At 39.3% G+C, this 19,767-nt stretch overlaps 1 protein-coding gene across 33 annotated transcripts in view; it reads right to left on the reverse strand.

Annotated features, from left to right (window-relative positions):
- Positions 1-19,767, reverse strand: part of UTRN (utrophin) — a 479,488-nt gene that overhangs the window by 333,334 nt on the left and 126,387 nt on the right. For 22 of the 33 annotated variants that reach the window (XR_011535458.1, XR_011535457.1, XM_070602741.1 and 19 more), the window contains 10 exons: positions 18,624-18,739; positions 17,764-17,930; positions 13,165-13,368; positions 11,843-12,024; positions 10,991-11,141; positions 9,787-9,906; positions 7,957-8,058; positions 4,911-5,018; positions 4,453-4,632; positions 3,446-3,615 (listed from right to left, as the gene is read on the reverse strand). Coding sequence is in view for 31 of the 33 variants with exons in the window: in XM_070602741.1 (XP_070458842.1) it covers positions 3,446-3,615; positions 4,453-4,632; positions 4,911-5,018; positions 7,957-8,058; positions 9,787-9,906; positions 10,991-11,141; positions 11,843-12,024; positions 13,165-13,368; positions 17,764-17,930; positions 18,624-18,739 (1,500 nt within the window). In the remaining 2 variants the exon portion in view is untranslated. The remainder of the gene's footprint in view (positions 1-3,445; positions 3,616-4,452; positions 4,633-4,910; positions 5,019-7,956; positions 8,059-9,786; positions 9,907-10,990; positions 11,142-11,842; positions 12,025-13,164; positions 13,369-17,763; positions 17,931-18,623; positions 18,740-19,767) is intronic. The other 11 variants (XM_070602744.1, XM_070602742.1, XM_008522187.2 and 8 more) reach the window with 1 other exon arrangement.

A 19,767-nucleotide genomic window follows, 5' to 3' on the forward strand; every position in this document is an offset into this window, starting at 1 on the left:
TATTTTTATAAACTTTTGTAGACAATGAAAAACAGATTGGTTTAGATATTAACAGAAAGAACGAGTACAAACATTCCTAAAATGAATGCCTTCTTTAATTCAATATTTAATTATTGAGCATACTATATGCCAGGCACTAGACCGGGCTCTTGATATGACGTTAAACCAGACACAATCCCAGCCCTCATGAGCTTTCAGTCTCGTAAGGGTAAAAGAAAATAACAGGCAATCACAAAAGAGTTGGCCGAATCCAATCAGGCCGCGATGGCTTCCTGGAGCAGAACAGCAGCGTTACATCCAGGAGTTTTCTTTGCAAAGAGAGAAGAAAGAAAGGGTGGACCACACTTTCCACACTCCAAGTAGTTAGATGTGGCTGGAAGAGTGAGTACCTCGCTGGGAGGGACAACTGACAATGCGGCAGAAAGCCACAGCGAGCAGTTACTGGAAGGCCCTGCAGGAGAGATTAAGGAGACTGGGTTTAACCAAAAGGTAACTGAGAGCCAGTGACATGGTTATACCTATCCTTTTGTGTCCACTGAGGAGAAAGTAACAAGAGAGGCAAGACCAGAGAACAGGCTGCTGTAGGAAGGGGAGCCAGAACTAAGACACTGATGGTGGGAGGCAAGAAAAGCGGACAGACTTGAGAGGCACTGAGGTCAGTCAAAGCCACAGTGAGCAAAAGCAAGAGAAGAAACGTTCATTGATGGCCGGCCCTATACCAGCTCTTTCCTTAGTGTCTCACGTCCTCACAACAACCCTAGGAAGCATATACTATTACTACCCCTTGTAATGATGAAGGAGTTGAGTTCATGAACTCTTAAATAACTGTCCTGGGCCACAAAGCTAATCAATGGTAGAGCTGGGATTCAAACGAGACCATCTGTCCTGTCGACCAGTTCTCTACCCATAGGGCTTCTCAAAACAACTGCTGGGTATTTTTAGGTACTTTAAGGTAAATAGAGGTTGTTGTTGCTGATTCTTTTTGGGAAAACTTCGCTTAAATTCTTTACAGTGAATTAGGAATACTAAGTATTTTTCATCAAGGTAAACTGTCCCTGTAACTTGGAAGGGATCTTCTGACACACGAGGTAAACAAACAGTGGTACACTCTCCTCCTAGCATCTTAACAGCAGATGTCTACGTCATCTTTCAGAGAAGAGGCGCGCCATCCAAAGGTCACACTGAAAATGACCCTGGAGACACTCCATTTCTGCCCTTGGTGTGAGTAAGAGGGCTGCGAACGGCTCGCAGCAGCCGAGATCTCGCAGCACGTTAACAGATACCTAGATTACAGGCAATGACGGTCCTTCCATACCGTGAGCTGGTGAAAACCGCCACCAGCAGCACCGAGAGAAGAAAAGGGGAAATGAAGCACCCCTTCTGAAGCATGGGTTATAAACTGTGCTCGGCAATTACTGAAGGCTCTCACCTGCGCGGACAGCCCATTTTCAGACAAGCTAATAGTGCTTTCTACAGCACACTGAAGATAAAGAGTCTGGAAACCATGTCCCACTAGGAATATTAAGGATACTCTAGACTTTAGGACAACACAAATGGGCATATGAAACCTAACCCCAAACACAGAAGAGGTTCCATATTAAGAGGGGAGATGGAACTCTATATCACCCCAGAAAGCAGGACTAGCACACCTGGGTAGACGTTGGCTGGGCATAAGACTAACTTCTCTAACAATGAGATTTCACTGCCTTCTGTAATAAAGAACTGCACATACTCAAGCCTCTATTTGCCCAGGAATTAATTGAAGGAATTTCTGCATCAATCAAACTGTGGACTAGCAGACTATGGTACTCACAGCTGGTTGCCTACCCAACAGACACCCCCACACACACCCTACACTTCTTTCTTGCTGTCCAGTTCCCCAGAGAACAAAAAAGCCAGTCAGTTTCAACGTCCCATGCACCCAGGGCGTGGACAAGGACTGCATCCTGGCAAGTGAGACCATGTCAGTCAGCTGTTGCCTCCAGAAAAGGTCTTTCTTCCTGTTCAAAAAAAATGACAAATAAGAAAACCTGCCCTTCTGCCTATAAATCAGGTTACACAAGGATGTCATGCCCAGCGCCACAGCAGCCTCTTGGGACCATGAGAAGACAAGCCTGAGAGTGGAGGTCGACACGCTGAGGAAGGCAGAGACGAGGTAGCAGGATGCTGACCCACACCATCCCATCAAAAGTGCGCTATCTCCGGACTTCTTGTAATGTGAGATAACCAATGACCTCACTGTTTCAGTCACTTTGGGTACAGTATCCTGTTTCTTGCAGCAGAATGCACCCTATACAACAGGATCATGTTTAAGATTTTATAGTTATACACCCTAGTCTTTTATATCCTTCCCTGCTTCCAAATGCACAAAGTCAGCACTGGAGAGACACATGCCAGATACACCTGGCAGAAAATGATCACTCAGGCAGTGAAAGATCTATGGCAATATTAACATCAGAAGCATCTTCCTCCTGTGCTGTCTTGGCTCCAAAGCAATGGTTCCACAGCCACTGCTTGTACCTCAGAGGTACACTGGTCCTGCAAGGAGATGCTGTTAGGAGGCAGAAACACAGCCTTATTATCAAAATGAAAATCATCTGGTAAAACTGGAATCCTGCTTTGTCTAACAAAAGGTCAATTGGGGAAATCATTTCATTTTTAGTCAGGCAAAAATAACTGCCCATTTACCCAAGCATCAGGATTCTACTGTAAAAGGGAGAGAATACTAGACTATTCAAGGCAGTTTGAGGATGAAGAGCTATAGAACATGCGAGGTGCGCCACCCGGAACACAGCATAGCTTCCCAGGGCATGGGACATTAGTAAATGCTCCATATATATCAGCTGTAATTACTCCGCTTCTCAAGATCCCCAGTTTCTTTTCAATCAATAAGACGAAAAGATATTTTATGCCAGAGGCAGATCTCTTTAAGCCAAACACAAAGAATCTGTTACTGAATCTAACCAAGGAATTAACAAAGGAAGGAAAAAAACATGAAAAAAGAATGAGGGGGAGAAAGGAAGAAAAAAGGAGACGAAAAAGGAATTACTTCCCTGTATTAAGTATTTTTGAATGGCAAGAAGGGGAAGGAGAGTCACAAAGCGTCAGGAGATCTATCCAAAGCGAGACGGCCATAGGTGTGGTGGTCGAAGAAAATAAATGAGAGATCATGGACAATCACATCCCCCCAAGGTAAATGACGGAAGTGCAGAAAGAAGGATTCCGTCACACAGTTCCCCAAACTGAACACAGGACAAGTAAAACCATCCGAGACAGTTTAGATGCTTAGCCATCGTGAACTGGAATATTCGGAAGACTCAGGGGGAGTGAACGGTTCAGCAGCTGAACTTGCATAGCAATCATTACGTCTACGCCTGCATATGATCAGTGATTAGTACAAGATAAGTACTGAGTAGGAAACACGTTCCGTGCTCGCCGCTCTCACTTTTTCTTCGCTTCGATGTCCATGGGGATCTGTCTCTTCTTGGGAGGAGGAGGGGGAGGCAGCTCTTGCTTAGATCTTTTGGTCGTGACTTGTTCTCTTACACGGACAGTCTCCAAAAGATCCTTCTGAGGGATCTGGGACATCCCCAACTTTGCTACAGCCTGAGTCACCTGAAATAAAAATCAGCCACGGTTTTAATGTTTTCTAACAGCTTTATTCAGATATAATTCACATGTCCTAAAATTCTCCCTTTGAAAATGTACAGTTCAATGGTTACCAGTGTATTCACAAAGTTGTGCGACATCCCCATTTTCTAATTCCAGAATAGTGGCATCATCTCAAAAAGAAACCCTGTACCCATTAACAGTCGCTCCCCATCCTCCCCCGACCAGCCCCAACCAGCTCCGACCAGAAACTAGTCTACTTACTGCCTCTATGGATTTGCCTATTTGGGATATTTCACATAGACAGAATTATAATGCATATAATCTTGAGACTGGCTTCTTTTACCTAGCATAATGTTTTCAAGGTTCATCCACGTTGTAGCATGTATCAGTATTTCACGTTTTTAATTGTCAAACAATATTCCATTGTATGAATATACCACATTTTATCCATCTATCTAGTGATGGGACATTTGGGTTTTTTCACTTTTGTGCTATTACGAATAATACTGCTACAAACATCCATATACAAACCAGTTTTATTTCTGATCAATTCACTAGAATATTTCTTAAATTAATAAGATGATTTAAGATTTAAAGATCATTTGATGGATTCATATCTAAGTGCTATCAGTTAGTAAGGAATAAATTACTGGATATTAATAAGTTTTTTGAAGATCTTTTAAAATTTACTTTAGAAAACTAGAGATTTTCACATGTGAATTTTTCAATTTTATAGTAAACCAGGTAAAAGGGACAACTTTTTAGCTTACCTAACTAAAACTAACCTGAACATTTAATTTCTACTTAATGGCACAACATATTATCCAAAGCAAAAGGTACCTGGTTGGAGGAATCTTCTAGTCTCTGAACCAAACAATCCCATCTCTGAGTCAGTTCCTCCGAGTCATTGTTGATTTTCTTAGATGCCTTGGGATTATCAAGTAATTGACCCACATCCTGGCCAATCTCACTCAGCTGATCCAATGCCTGACGTTTCATTTCCATGTCTTCCTTCAGAATCTAGGATTTCAGATATTTATTAGATGACTCCCTCTTAGGACTCTATATTCCTGCTCCCAGTCAGGAATGTGAACATGTGTATTTATAGTAAAATTTACTTGCCATGCAGTTCACTAATGCTAAAACACAAGCCTCCTGGCTCTAGAGCATTACATGGCAGCATTCCAGTGTTAGATAATGAGTCATAATCTGTATTCACTAAATTACATTAACCATTGATATAAAACACTGAAGTATCATAGGCTTACAAGGCAGATGCTGACAATGACATCACTTACAGCCAGGCGTCGAATACTGACACTCAGTTCCTTTTGGTCTTTGAAGTTGCTCGTCTGGACTTTATTTAAGGCTTCTTCTTTTTCGGTTAGCCAAGCTTTCAACAAGCACTACAAATAACAACAAAAGTTAGAAATATATTTGGGGAATCATTTGGCAATTCAACCCAATCAAGTTCCCAAATCACTAACTTCTATGTTCTTAGAGACTTCACCCTTACCGAGGGTAAGAAGGACTTCAAACACAAGGCATGAATGATCCAGAAAGACATCTTTCTTGAAGATATCATCCTTCTCAGATTTGCAACAGATCAACCTGACATTAGCCCCAGACCTGGGTAACCAGACTGATTTCCCAGGGAGGTAAACGGATCTAAAAGGCTAAACCCAGCTATCCAAGTCTCTGAAAGAATCACCTTATAACCTCTCTAGAGGCAGAAGGAAGCTCAGAAACTGTCTTGCCCCAGCCCTTCACTTTAGGGAGCAAAGAGAGAGAATCCAATATATGTCCAAGATCACTTGGCTAGTTAACGGCAGAGCCAGATCAAAGACCCACAGCCCAAAGCCAGTGGTTTTTCCATGGCATCATGCAGAAAAACCACACTCATGTTCCAGGTTCAACAGGAGTGATTAGAGGAGGAAGACTGAGGATAGTCAGTGCACGTTTTTTAAGCAGAAGATATTTAGTAATGTGGAGAGAGAAACTCGGAGGGGTGGAAAACAATATGGCTGCACTGGGATAATTCTTCCCCAAATGTACTGTCTACTGCAGAAACCTCTTTTTATAGAGTTGGGGGTGGAGGGAATCTTGCTTCTGTGCTTGCAATGGAATCAATTCTTTCTCTAATTATTTTATTTACCAGTTTATTTGACAACTATTCCTTACCTCTATATTCCATCAAAAAAAAAAAAAAGATGAAGAGCAAGAAAATAAAAAACAAATATGGATCCTGTCCCCAGTGTAGTAAAGGCGATAAAATACACACACAAATAACCATGGCACAAGAAAAAAAGTGCAGATACCACAAAAAAAAATGCAATAGCTATTTTGTACTTAGAATATATATAAATGTATATCTTTATGTAATATAAAATATTATATATATTATGGTATCTGCACTTTCTTATGCCATAGTCATTTATATGGATCTATTTTAAATGTCAGGGCAATTCCAAAGAACAAGAAATTACTTCCAGTTTCAGGATAGTGGGAGAGAGGGAGGGAGTTTACAGATGACTTCATGGCTGTTGACGGATGAGAACTTAAAAATGAAGAGATGGGTAAAAAGACATTCCACAGCAGATGCCACACCCTAAACAAACACAGAGGCTGGAAAACAAATGAAATACATTCCTTCTTTCAAGAACATCATCAGAACAACAACAAAACCCATGAGGAATCTACAACATGCCACGCACTCGGAACAGAGCAGAGAGAAAACCCAGCACTCCTCACACGGCGTCGACAGCCTAGGAATGGGCTACAAGCTGCAATTTCAGGTTTGAGCTCTGGGCACATGGAAGGACAGAGGGAAAAGTAAGGTCGGAAAGGTAGGTTGGAGTCCTTTATGGAATATCCCTCGTGCCTCTTAAAATGGACATACGCTGCATTAGTTTGGAACTAATTCTCAAAGCCCATTACTAACTATCTTAAAGCCTCTGCAACTGAGTGAACAAAAGTCCCTTGAAAGATGATTAAAAACATCCAGTTTATCTGGTCTCATTCCACACAAGCTAATTATCTACATATAAAGTACCAACACTGACTCCAATTCTACATTTTAACAAGATTCCCCCTTCCTTCCACATCATTAGCAGAAAGCCATTCTCAAAGGTCAGTTTTAAATCTACAATAGTACAAAAGGCCAAAATACTAGTCACTCCCTATTTTTAAAATGTTTTTTGATTACCAAATTTCAAATTATTTTACTTAGTAGGAGAGTTACTCAATGGTTTTCTCTAGCAATCACTGTCTTCTGCTGTCATTAGTGGAGTAAAATCTTAACTATTCTATGTGCCTCTTCGGCCTGAATACAAGAGTCCAAGCAAATGTGCATATCTGTAAAGTGAGATGTAAATATTTCAGAAATCAGAACCCAGTCCATTGTGTGATTCCTAAAAAGGGAATTCTGACCAAAGATTGGAGGCGGGAGGTGGGGATTAACAATTAATATTGGGACCAATTTTGCAACCTACTTTTTAAGATCTTCTCTCTGCCATCCTACTTAGTAAACCACAAAATATCATGCACTTGGGTTTTTATCCCCTGAAAAGAATACAGTTGCTTTTTGTGGATGGAAATGAAACCCATTTAAAAGAATCAAAGCAGACACTGAGATGTGGGAACGGAGCATCTGCTTATTTTCTAAACCACAACTGTTTGGCATTTGGGAAGAGAAGTTTAGCTTATTTCTATTCTGTTTTGATGGTGACTTCTCTGGAAGGATGGAAGGCGGACAAAGGGCCACCACTCTGATCGAAAATTTAAGGTGGCAGCTTTGCACCAAAGGTTCATTTGCTATGGTAATCCTTAGTAGAAAAACGATGGCATTAACCAAGTATTAAATCAGTGGTGTCACTAAATAATATCTTCTTGCTAATTTCAGTAGTTATTCCGGTTAAAAATCAAGGAAAATTCTTCCGATTTAAAGTTCACAAAATATTAAGTGAATTCATTTATTCATTATTTTCTGAGCACAAACCACATGCTAGGCACTGTGCTGAGACATGTGCAAACACATTACCCAACACAAATGCAATAAAAATTATGTCAAACAAATCGTGAAAGTAGCATTATCTAAATACTAATATTCTAAATCATGAACACGCAGCAAATTAAGTGTTTTACAATAAAGCCATATAATATCATCTCTGTGAATAAGCTGCATAATCGGTTATAAGAGGGATAGCAATCTGATTTTTAAAATAATAAAGATTATTTGTATATTTCTCTTTCAGAGAAAAGTAAACAACTGTATTCCAATGCCATAATTAAAGATGGGTTGCTTCGCACCATCTGTTTTGCTCATTATGGAAAATAGTTTCCTACCTGTTCTTCCAATAATTCCTGCCACAATATATTGAGTTCTTGTAACCTATTCCAGCGTTCTTCGGTCCAACGGCACACTGCTGTCCAACGTTCACCCAGTTTCTAGTAAAGGAAGAAACCATCCTTTGTCAACAAAGCCTTAAGAGAGAGTTATCACAATCGTTAAAGAAATCCATGACATCCATTGTTCTTTATTACAGAGTAGCAATTTATGAAAAATATCCTTATAAAAGTTGCTTTAAAATAATATAGACAAATCCTATAAATTTATAGATGAGAAAAACTAATTTCCATAGAATTTAACTACTAATTATTTCACATTACATAGTTAGAAAATGGCACAACTAAAACTCTATCGTGTAATTTTGATTCCAAATTCCTGCTCTTTCCGTTTCACTGTGGTTTTTATATGAGAACTTGATATTTTTACATATATCTTCAAAGTAGAGAAAACATATCTAATTTTTGTACTTCAAATTTTTAAGTCTATAGTTATTTTAAAAATTCAGTGCATCAATTATTTCTTAACCACCTTTTATATGCCAAGAAAATTTTCATCTGTAGTACCAAACTTAGGAAAAAAATTTCAACTTTATAAAAACTATGTTTTGAATGAGAGAATTTCTATAAAATTTTAAAAAATGCTTCATCGATTTGTTCTGTTTACACTGCATGATCTATGGACAATTTCACAAAAAGTAGCAATAGAATCTTACAAGTATTAGCAATACTAAACAAATAAATTTGATTAATTTTTTAAAAGTCATTCTTAATGACTTTCCCAACAAATTATTTTATTACCATTTTATAAATAACGATTAACAAATGTTAAATTTTATTTCTACATTACTTACATGTGATCAAGAATTATTTAATTCATATTATCCTATTTTTATATGTAATGCCAGAGGAAGCTTTGTATGGTGCAAAGAGTAGAGAACTCAGAGCCAGAAGACAGGTCTCCCATCTCTGCCTGAAATCCTACTGTCTATTCACATCTCCAAGGCATCACTTAACCTCTCTGAATTTCAGTTTCTTCACTGTGAAATAAGCAAGATATGAACACCTACCTCTCAGGTTACTAAGTAACTAAGTACTACTGCACCAAAGTCTCAGGACCACTGGTTGACTTTAAATGTGACAAAAGAAAAAGAATTTCATGTGATAAAATTATAGGCTGAAAGTTACTGAAAACCATAAACTGGCGCTAGCATATCAAGTAACATAAGTATTGGTCAAATGAAATACCACTGATCTCTTTCTAAAGACCTATAAACATACACTATAGCCTTCGTGCAAAAAGAAGCAATTTGTTGGGGTTCCCAAAACTGTTGTTGAAATTCACACATTGATCCGCCAAAGAAACAGGGATATTACACCCAACACAGCTGCAATTCTCACTTTAATAGGCACATAGATTTTTTAAAAAGCAGAACCACTGGGTCCTACTCCCGGGGATTCAGGTCTGCGTGGAGCCGAGAAATCTACATTTTAACAAATTCCTCAAGTGATTCTGAGCAAGAAGTCTGCAGACTCTTTATAGCGATCAGTTCCTGTGTTTCCCAATCTTGTTAATATTATGCACAAGGAAGCTGGGGACCACAAGCACCCCCTCCCACTCACCCCAAGGGCTGAAGTCAAGGAATGACAGACACCTAGGTACTCCTATAAACCCAAATGCTGCGGAACCCCAGTGGGAAGTCCAACCTAAACTGGGTTATTCTACTCTCTGAATAAACAGTGAGACCGGACAGGAAGAACAGGGTCAACATGTAATTGGGTCCCAGACCACAGGTCACTTGGGATTAGCCTACTTGTCAGGGTCCTCACCTGTAACTGATCTTCCAGAACAGCTGTAGCAGTCTCGCCACTGTTTTCATCAACAATTACCACCATGTGAGTTAATGAATTTACCTTCACCTGTTCAGCCTCCAGATCATTTTGCAAACTCTAGAGAAAAAATTGAAGATCAACCATTATTCCTCCTCTTTCACATTTACCTTTTTAAAATTCACTCAGTTGTCAACAGTAATTAAGGACACTTAATGAGGCTTCATGTTTAAATTTCCAATCATTACCCTAAGTGTTTTACTAATGAAACAAGCCCGTCATAGATCTTTACATTTCCTTAAACCAAAGGAGTTTGAAAATGCAATGTCAAAATAGATTGCAAATGGAATGTCATGACTTGGATTCCAAGTTCTGGCATGCACATGCACACACACACACACACACACAAATGTAGCATAAATAAGGTCAGAGGTCATTTTATCTAGTGCAGCATGTTATAAAGTAAGAAATAAGTAGAATGCTATTTGACAGTCAGAATCTATTCTAACTACCCTGGAAAATAATTAAAGCTATATGGACGCCTTCCATGGGAAGAACATGGCAGGTCATAAGATGTGTATATATAGGTAATTTAAACTGTATGAACACCATTGTCAAATGCCTCCTGAGCTGTGTTTAATATACCCCTAAAGCTTTATTTATTAGTTATCTAGATATTTCACTGAAAAATAAAATCCTTCAAACAATTTAGAGAGGTTATTTTACTCTACTTTTCCTTGACTATGAAAACTTACCTCCTAAATTTGTGACCAAATTGTCCACCAAATTTTGATTCCTCGCCTAGTACCTGATGCTTTCCCAGATCAGAGAAGAAGCAACAGCTTTCCTTAAAGGATTAGCTACAGGCCAATCTGAGGGTTTGCTTCTTTCCAACACACTGAATTAATGCCAACACACTAGGGTTCTTAACCATCTGTAGGTCCAAACAAACCTTTGAGAATCTTATGAACGCTATGCACTTTCATAAGAAAACTACACGTAGCCATAGAAAATTTTCCCTGTGCTTTCATCCCTGGCTCAGAAAAGTCACATCCCCATGAACTCCTATAAGCCACTGAATAAAAGCAAGCATTGAGAAGGGTCCCACCTCTGCACTCACGATAGAAGCCATCAGCCCCTGTGAATGCTAAGTGCTGCTTTTTCATATCTGATAAGGTGTGAAAGAAATATGAGTCAGATTTACCTTGTGATCTTCTAGCAGCTTTTGCAGGGACTGCAGATCATTGTCCGGGGGGCGGGTCTCCATCTTCCGAATGCGTTCTTCTGTGAGCGCCAGCCAGGCGGAGAGCTGCTGCAGCTGCTGCTTCTGCAGCGCCATCAGCACATCGTGCAGCCTGTCCACAGAGGGCCACAGCATTATTCCCACCCCTTCCTCCCTTCGCAAGGCAGACACACGCTCCAGGCACCAAAGAAATGGGGCAAGGGAACACATTCTGGTCTAACCATTTAAAGCAGCATTTGTCTTTAAATATACAAACCAGCAAAAAACTTTTATTTTCTTCCTAATGGAATCAATTACACGCAGTCAAAGAATGCAAATAACAGCACCCTCTGCGCATATCAGAATCATTGTTTCTTCAATCAGGAATTCCTGCTTATTAAATAGGTGGAAATTGCAATGGAATGCAGTTTGCTCTTTAATACACAATACACGAAACAAAATGAACCATGGGGAAAAAACTACTTTAAAAAATGCTAGAAAATAGAATTGAACATAAACGCTACATAGCCCTGTCTTCGTATCAAGTTAATGGTTAGCTGATTTTAATAACGCAAACAGGTAACTATCCCTATGAAGTGTCTTTTCCCTTTCTGCCAATTTCTGTATTCCAACTTTCACCTTCTCATTTGGTTAATATATCAGAGGAAAATGAAGGTCATATAAATTCCAGCAACATTACAAAAAGAAGAGTCGCAATTTCACAAGCCAAGTTCTGTAATTACCTTGGTTTCATAGATACGCAGACTTGTACTCGAGCTAAACTGGGCAATGCAGTCTATGGAATAACGTGTGAACCTCTTTGCTTCCACTCACCGAGACTGCCTGTCCATGCTCTCCACCCTAAGCGCCTCCCATCTGGCATTCAGCAGGGTCATCTGTTCCTGAATCTCAAACTCCTCTTCGTCAGACAGAGTCCCTTGTGTTATCAGCTGGTTCCCTGCCTGCAGGACACTCCCCACACTGCTCTGGTGTGCAGTCAGCTCCATCATAAAAGCCTGGAAAGGTACACCATTACGATTTGTGAGCTGCTCATTGAAAAAGAAGTCAATAAATTATTAACGCCTAAATAGCAATGCTGCAGAAAAAGATGGCCACCTAGAGCGCAAATAAAGTCAACTTTGATCCAATTTTTTAAGCTTTGAATATAGGAAACAAGCAGCTGGCCTAAGTAAAAAAGGGAATTGATGGGGCTGGCCCCGTGGCCGAGTGGTTAAGTTCGCGCGCTCCGCTGCAGGCGGCCCAGTGTTTCGTTGGTTCGAATCCTGGGCGCGGACATGGCACTGCTCATCAGACCACGCTGAGGCGGCGTCCCACATGCCACAACTGGAGGAACCCACAACGAAGAATACACAACTATGTACCGGGGGGCTTTGGGGAGAAAAAGGAAAAAATAAAAAAATCTTTAAAAAAAAAAAAAAAAAAAAAAAAAAAGGGAATTGATCAAAGAGGATAATATTACATCTGATAATACCTGCTATTTTTAAGTAAATGCTGATTATGATACTGATAAGATCCTGAACATGAAATTATGAAAAAATATAATAAACACCTTGCTCATCCAAGAAGAACTGCTTAAGGAATGGAACCATTTCTATTATTTTCAAACTAAAAGAGCAAATAAGTATGTCAGTTAACATGCCAACAAAAGAAACCTACTTAATCAAACATAAATCTCCATATAATCAAATCACTACACTGCAAGATAACATATCCTCTAAAGAGTAGGAAATTTTCACTATATAAAATTATACAGGAACACTAAATATGACATTTGCTTAATCATACAGTAAATAAAAATATCCACTTTCCAGAGAACACTCCAAACCTAAAGATTTGGTTTATCGATTAGCCATTTTGTGTTTTAACTATAACAACACACAAAACGAGCAGTCCTGTGCGTCGATTTTTGTCAGCGGCTCCACAGAACATATGGTCTGAACTCTAATTCCAATGCACGGTTAAGCACCCACGCCAATTTTATAACAAAGCCCTGTTTAAACATCCCAAATCCTGAAACATGCCACGACCTTTCTGTGGAGCAGAATTCAGTAAACAACCATCATCAGGGCAGAGCCCCCGACGAAGGCAAGGCCCCATGGCAAACACATTCTGCTCATCAGCTACAGATTATTTACTTCATGGGTAGCAAACTGGTCTTTGACTTCTTCAACATCATCAGAAATGTCATCCTGCTCCTGGAAAGTGTCCTCGGCCGAAAGCAACCAGGTCAGCACTTCCTCCAGGGCTATCTGATAGCTGTCCAGATCCATGTCCACCTCCGTGACAGTGCTGGGGGTCTCAGCTCGGGGGCCCTCCTGCTCCTCCTCCGGAACGGAGCTCTATAAAAACAAAGCCAAGAAAAATCCACAAGCGTCGTGAAGATGAGAAGGTGTTCAACAAAGATGCAGCGTATGGAGAACCCTGGAGTGGGCACTGCCGTGTCTCAGGCATTCATCCAATCCTCAGGAGCCGGCTAAGCAATGCCGCCAACTAGTCAGACAGCATTTATTATTAGTGTGCTAGGATGGCAAAGAGTACCAAAGTGGCATGCACTCATGGAGATTCCAACGGAGCTGGAGAGAGAGAAATAACCCACGTGAATCACTTCTGAACAAAAATAAAATGGCTATTAGCAAAGTTATAAATTCCGCTTCCAATACAAGTTCACCAAGGGCTAAAATAGGAAAGTTTCAGAGTATCTGGAACATGCTGGGCCTTGAAGGATGGATATAATTAAAAGAAAAAGAGTTGGAGATTAGAACTTTGCTTTGATCCCTAGTCAAACTGCTTTTACCGAATTGCTTTCAGCACTGGATTTTAGACACTGAAAGACAGCCGCACACATAGGCTGTGGTGCTGACGGGAACTGTGAGACAGACACCCTCTAGGTTACTTGCTGGCCTTTCTTCTGAAGAGTCTATGGAATAAATTTATCTCAAGCTCCTTCTAAACAAGGGGGTGTTTTTTTTAATATACTTTATAATCTTATAAGCAAATCAACTGTCTCTCTCATTCGTTCCCTTTCAGAGAAAAACTTCTTTAAAATTTGCCTGCAGCCTGTCTCCACTTTATTCTCTCTCACCCACAATTTTTATGTATTTCAAACATACAAAAATGCATAAAGAACAAAATAAGAAATGCTCATGCATCTAACAGCTACAGTTTCTTAACATTCCCTTTCACTCTGATTTGGCACTGGTCCCCACTACTCCACTGAAAAGGCTTTTGCCAACATCACCAACAACCTTCTCACTGACAAATCCACTTTTCTAGCAGCATCTTTAGGGTGACCCTGTAATTAACCAACTAGAACATTTTTGATGATAACGGTGCTAGGACAGCACACGTAAACCAGAAGTGTTCCAAGCAAACCCAGGGATCTGCTCGCTGTCTGTTCTTACACAGGCTCTCAGGAGCCTCCCACACGGCTGACCACTCCCTGCCCTCCTCAAGCTCTCTTCTTCCCCTTCAGTTCCCCGCATTGGTTTTCCTCCTGGTTCAACAGCATTTGCCAACCTGTAAGTAATGACTCTCATCAAAATTAAGCCCTGGGCCCTTTTTTCTTCCCTTGTATACTTTGCCTGAGTGGTCTCATCCATTCGCATTGGATTTAAAGAACCATCTATATCCTGCAGACATTTCTGTCCCAAACTCCAAACTCTTATGTCCATCTACCTTAACATGCCCACTTCAATATCTCACAGGCATATCAAACCAAGTTGATATTTAAATCCCTCATTTTTTTTCCAAACCTGTTCTTCCTCAGGCTTCCCCATCTCGGTAAATGGCTCCTCCACACACTTAATTCCTTCAGCTAAAAACCACGCAGCCAGCCTCAGTATCTCTCTTATCATCTCTCACATTTAATATGTAAACAATTCCTACCTTCAAAATGTATCTCAAATACATCCAGAACTTTCCATCTCCACAACCATCAACATCTGTCCTCAGGATGACAACAGCCTGCTAACGGGTGTCTTTACCGCCCCATTTCTACCCACTCCCACCTCCACAATCCATTTCTCACACAGCAGCCAGAATGATCTTTGGAAAATATAATCACATCATATGACCCCCCCACACTTAAAATCTTTCACTGCCCTCTCAATGCTCTTACGATACAATTTAAAATTCATAACATAGTTTACAAAAATACTGTGACAGCAAGAAACAGAGTGTGTGTGTGTGCGCGTGTGTGCGTGTAGGGTTGGATTTCGATAGGTTAATCAGGAGAGACCTCTCTCAAAACGTTCCATTGAAACTGAGGAAAGATGGGAAGCTTGCCAGGCAAAGAGTGGGTGCAGGAGCATTTCATACAGAGGAACCCACACGTAAAAGAATCCTGGGGAAGGAGAAGAAAAAGCCCACCACGACTGTGGGGAGTGGCCTAGGATGAACGGTGGAGGGGGGCTGGGTCTCGTAAACGGCAAGAGAAGATGAGACTGTTAACCAGCACGAAAGCCAGACAGAAAGGCGACACACCCCAAAGACACTTTGGTGGAAGAACCAGACCTGGAAAGCTGTATGCATGAGTTTGAAAAATGAGTCAATGAGCACACAGATGACACACTGGGCCACACACAGAGAAGGGAAAACGAGTTAAGTTCCGGACCTAAAATCCTGAAACTGTGGAGCCAAAATAACACTGGAGATCATTTAGTACCAACCTCTAGACTCTGATGAGGATATCTGAGAACTAGGAAAGTCAGTGACCCGGCCAAGGATCACTTAGACGGGCACTAGAATCTATAAGGCGGAAGATGGAACACATTATCTAAACGCAAATGTTCAGAAGGTATTCATTAAAACACAAGAGGAGACTTTCAACTGAGAGCTTAATTTAAAGAGAAATGCAGGAATTATCTGCTGACCACCTAATGCCCTACAGAACATGTTTGTAAGAAGACAGCGCAAGACAGGAAGCCTGGCTATGAGGGTTCATTGGAAAGCAGTGGAGGGCAAGCTCTGTCAAAGAGGAGACGACTAAAACTTGATCACATTTTATTTCTTCAATTAACTTAATTCACCCTCTAAGTAGTACTAATGAAGGCATGCAAATGAAGAGGTTCATGTTAAAACACTTGCTCTTAATCAAATGGTAAGTGGGCTGTGCAATTCTTATCATGCCATCCCCACCCCTAACAGAAGCGATGATTTGGTTTTATCTATACATCATGAAAGGCAAATGAATCTCCTTCCTGTTTAAGACAGAATGGCCTTAACCATAAGGAGTAAAATATCCCATCTGTCTAACAAAAGGAATCCAATCCAATAAAGAAACGATTACAAAACCAGAAGGCAAACTCAGAAGATTATCTGAGCCACTTAAAAGGGCACATCATTAATGCTGGACAATAACTACATTACTAGAGACAAATGCTTCTCAGCATTTTTTCAGTCAATTATAAAAAATTAGGGCTTTTCCTCAGTATCACTTGATTTTCAAAACTATTAAAAACAGCCCTAGGCTCACGATCTGGCCCCATCCTCGCCCTCTTTTCCTCAATAAGTTTTTTTTTCTTTTTTTATAAATCATGCTATTTCTTGAAATGAAGAAAATAAAAGGATTGGGACCTACTATCCAAAGAAAATCTGAAATAATAAATAAGTTCTGTGAAAGAAAAGAAGGTGCTATGCCAATTCAAGACCATTATCATTATATGAGAATGAACTAACATTTTTTAAAAAGGAACTCGCTGAATGAGAATGAATGATAATGCCAAAACAAACTGAGAAGAAAAAAATCATAATAATGATAGGTGCTGCTTACTGAATGCTTATTAATATCATTTTAGACACTTTGAATTCATTATCTTTATGAAGTGCATGGTTTTGTCCAAATTTTGCAGATAAAACTGTGGTTGAAAGGCTAAGTAACCCAAACAAGTAATAACAGGGATGAAATTTAAGCTTCAAAGCCCAAGCTTGCCGCCTCTCTAAAATGTATTTCTTATCTTCTTGAAATCCATGTTTATCTCTTAGCTACTTGGCTGCTAAAATGTTGGACCAAATGACTTTTTAAAGTCTCACCCAATTGTTAAGATTCTCTCATTTTATGAATAAGAGAACTGGTTAGACTAAAACAGAAGAAAATGTGATTGACTCCAGGCAGGATAATTCAGGAAGAAAAATTCATGACTTTATTTATATCTCCTGGAAAAAACTCATTTATATCCTGATGAATAAAACCATTGTAAGCCGTTAAACGAAAAACTCACCAAGTAGCATATTGACAATTAGTCCTCCTAAATGAAAGGGAAAGGAAAGCTTATATTCTGACAGCACTTGTGAGATTATAATGGTAAAAATCCTCTTTTCAGTGGCAAAAAGGAAAAGAAAGAAAATTCGTACTGCGAACAAAACTTGGCTGACGTGGGAAAAACCATCTCCAACACACAACAACAGTGAAAAAAGATGGGCACCAGATGATGGAAAACCGTGGGTTCTTAAGCATATCCTGCAGCAGCATGGTTACAGCCCTAGACACTGACTCCAGCCTTACCGAGTGAAATAACATACTTTCCTTCTCAATAAAATCAGCCGCACTGTGGTTTTCCAGCACATGTATGTGATATGCATGCTAACTGATAACCTGAACTTCTTATGCCTATTATAAGCTGAGAAACCAAGATGTTCTCGGTCAAGAAAAAGAAAATACTCTAAAGGTGTTTTTATCTAGTACCTACCTAAGATAAAACAAACATGGCAAGTCAAACATTTTAATAAAAACTTACCGGTACCTGTATACTAATTTCTCCTTCTTCACATTCTTTCTTATATTTCCTTGGGAGTGTCTCTACTTCACGGATGGCATCTATAGTAACTTGCTGAGGTAGCACCTCAAACAAAGATGTTAAATACATAATTATAGATTTCTTGTCAGGAAGCTGAACAGCAACATCTGAAAGTGGACGAAAATAAGAACCAGCTTAAATTAGATGTCCAAAATATGTGAATTGTTCAATATTAGATATAAAATGACTATCCTTAGTACCCATAAACAATACTAGTATATAATCTTTGCAACACCATAGCTTAGTCGATTTCTATTTCATATAACAATACACGAGATAAAGGGAAAGACAATTACTTATTTTTGTTCGGCATGCCATTTCTTAAAAATCTTCCCTAAAAGCTCCCCCAAAATGCTCAAAGATAAACTACCATTTAAGGTAATAACACATACTTCATTCATATCACGAAAGTAAGTCTAAATTCAACCCTGCAATATCTGTAACTGAAGTTTTCACCTCATATGAAAGAAGCTCATATAAAAATACATTTTAATGAAGTAAACCAAATACTAAATTGCTTATCTAATAATTATATTTTCCTAAAACTTTAAATCTTACTCTGGTATCTATTAACTATTCTCCAATGATGTAATTAAATTTCTATCAGAAGGATCCCACAAATTGTTTACTACAAAAGTATTAATAACTTGTCTGGAATAAAATGTCTTGCACTCTACTTCAAGAGGAAAAATACTCCTCAATTCTCATAGTTCTTTCTATAAAGAAAAAAAAAACACTGCTTTTCAAGAGTTCAAAATTGCGATGCAAAATCAAAGTTGAAATTAAATACTGAACAATACCTTCAGGATCTAACAGCTTTTCAATTCCCAAATAAGTTTGAGCCTTGCTGAAGGCATGTTCAAGTCTCTCAACTGGGGACATTTTGACGACTCTATCCCAGCTGAAGAGATCAGGTCTGAAATCACCATGCAAACAAAATGAGGAAATACGTGGAAACAAAGCAGTCGTTGCCATAATCTAATACATTTTAGTCTTATATTTTTTATTTGTGCATTTAAATTAAACAGTTTATCTTTTATATCCCAAAGGCTTGTCAAATACATAATATTTTAAAATAATTTTCAACTACGAAAACAACAGGTAAAACATTCTAAGGTTCTCATATTAGTTAAATATGCCTATTAAAATTTGCACAGCAATACTAAAAGACTACAAAAGGTATATAATATTTCCCAAGTAGTAAAAGAAAAAAAAGGGAGGAGAAACCTACCAATACAAGACAAGAAAGAAGAAGATATAGAAAAGGTAAGAGAAACGAAAAGCTCAAAAATAAGTAGGAAAAATGAACCTAAATATATCAATCATCACAACAAATGTTAATGGACAAAATTCTCCAATTAAAAGACCAGGATCAGCAGAACGAAAATCCAGCTCTAATCTGTTCAGAAGAGGCTCATAAAACAATGAGAAAATTTGAGAGAATTTCCCTTCAATCACCCCCCTCCATACTACTTGTTTAGTATTTCATTTCTATCTTGACTTCTTTTTAATCTCACAAATTAGAAAATAAGTTGCTTTGATTTACCCAGAAGTTATCATTTTCTTGGGCTCTATCTGTTCTTGCATCTTAGACCTCCCTGCCTTCTGAGATTTGCCTTCCTCACTTCCCTCCTCCTCAGTTCGCTCTCTGACTTCACCTCCTCTTACTCCTCCTTCTCACATCACTGCACCCACTGGCTCCTCACACGTCAGACACCTCCTGCCCTCTTGACTGACGTATTTCACTTCAGCATATTTACCATTTCCATATGCTATACAATTTACATTTTAATTTTTTTATTGTCTGCCTCCCTCTATTTGAATATGAACTCCAAGAGGACTGAAATTTTTGCCTGTTTTGTTCTCTGCCATATACCCTGTGCCTAACACACAGAAGGCACTCCACACATACTTGTTGAATCATGTTAGTAAGAAATAGAAAAA

Source organism: Equus przewalskii, chromosome 32, assembly GCF_037783145.1.
Source record: "Equus przewalskii isolate Varuska chromosome 32, EquPr2, whole genome shotgun sequence".
NCBI classification, from domain to species: Eukaryota; Metazoa; Chordata; class Mammalia; order Perissodactyla; family Equidae; genus Equus; species Equus przewalskii.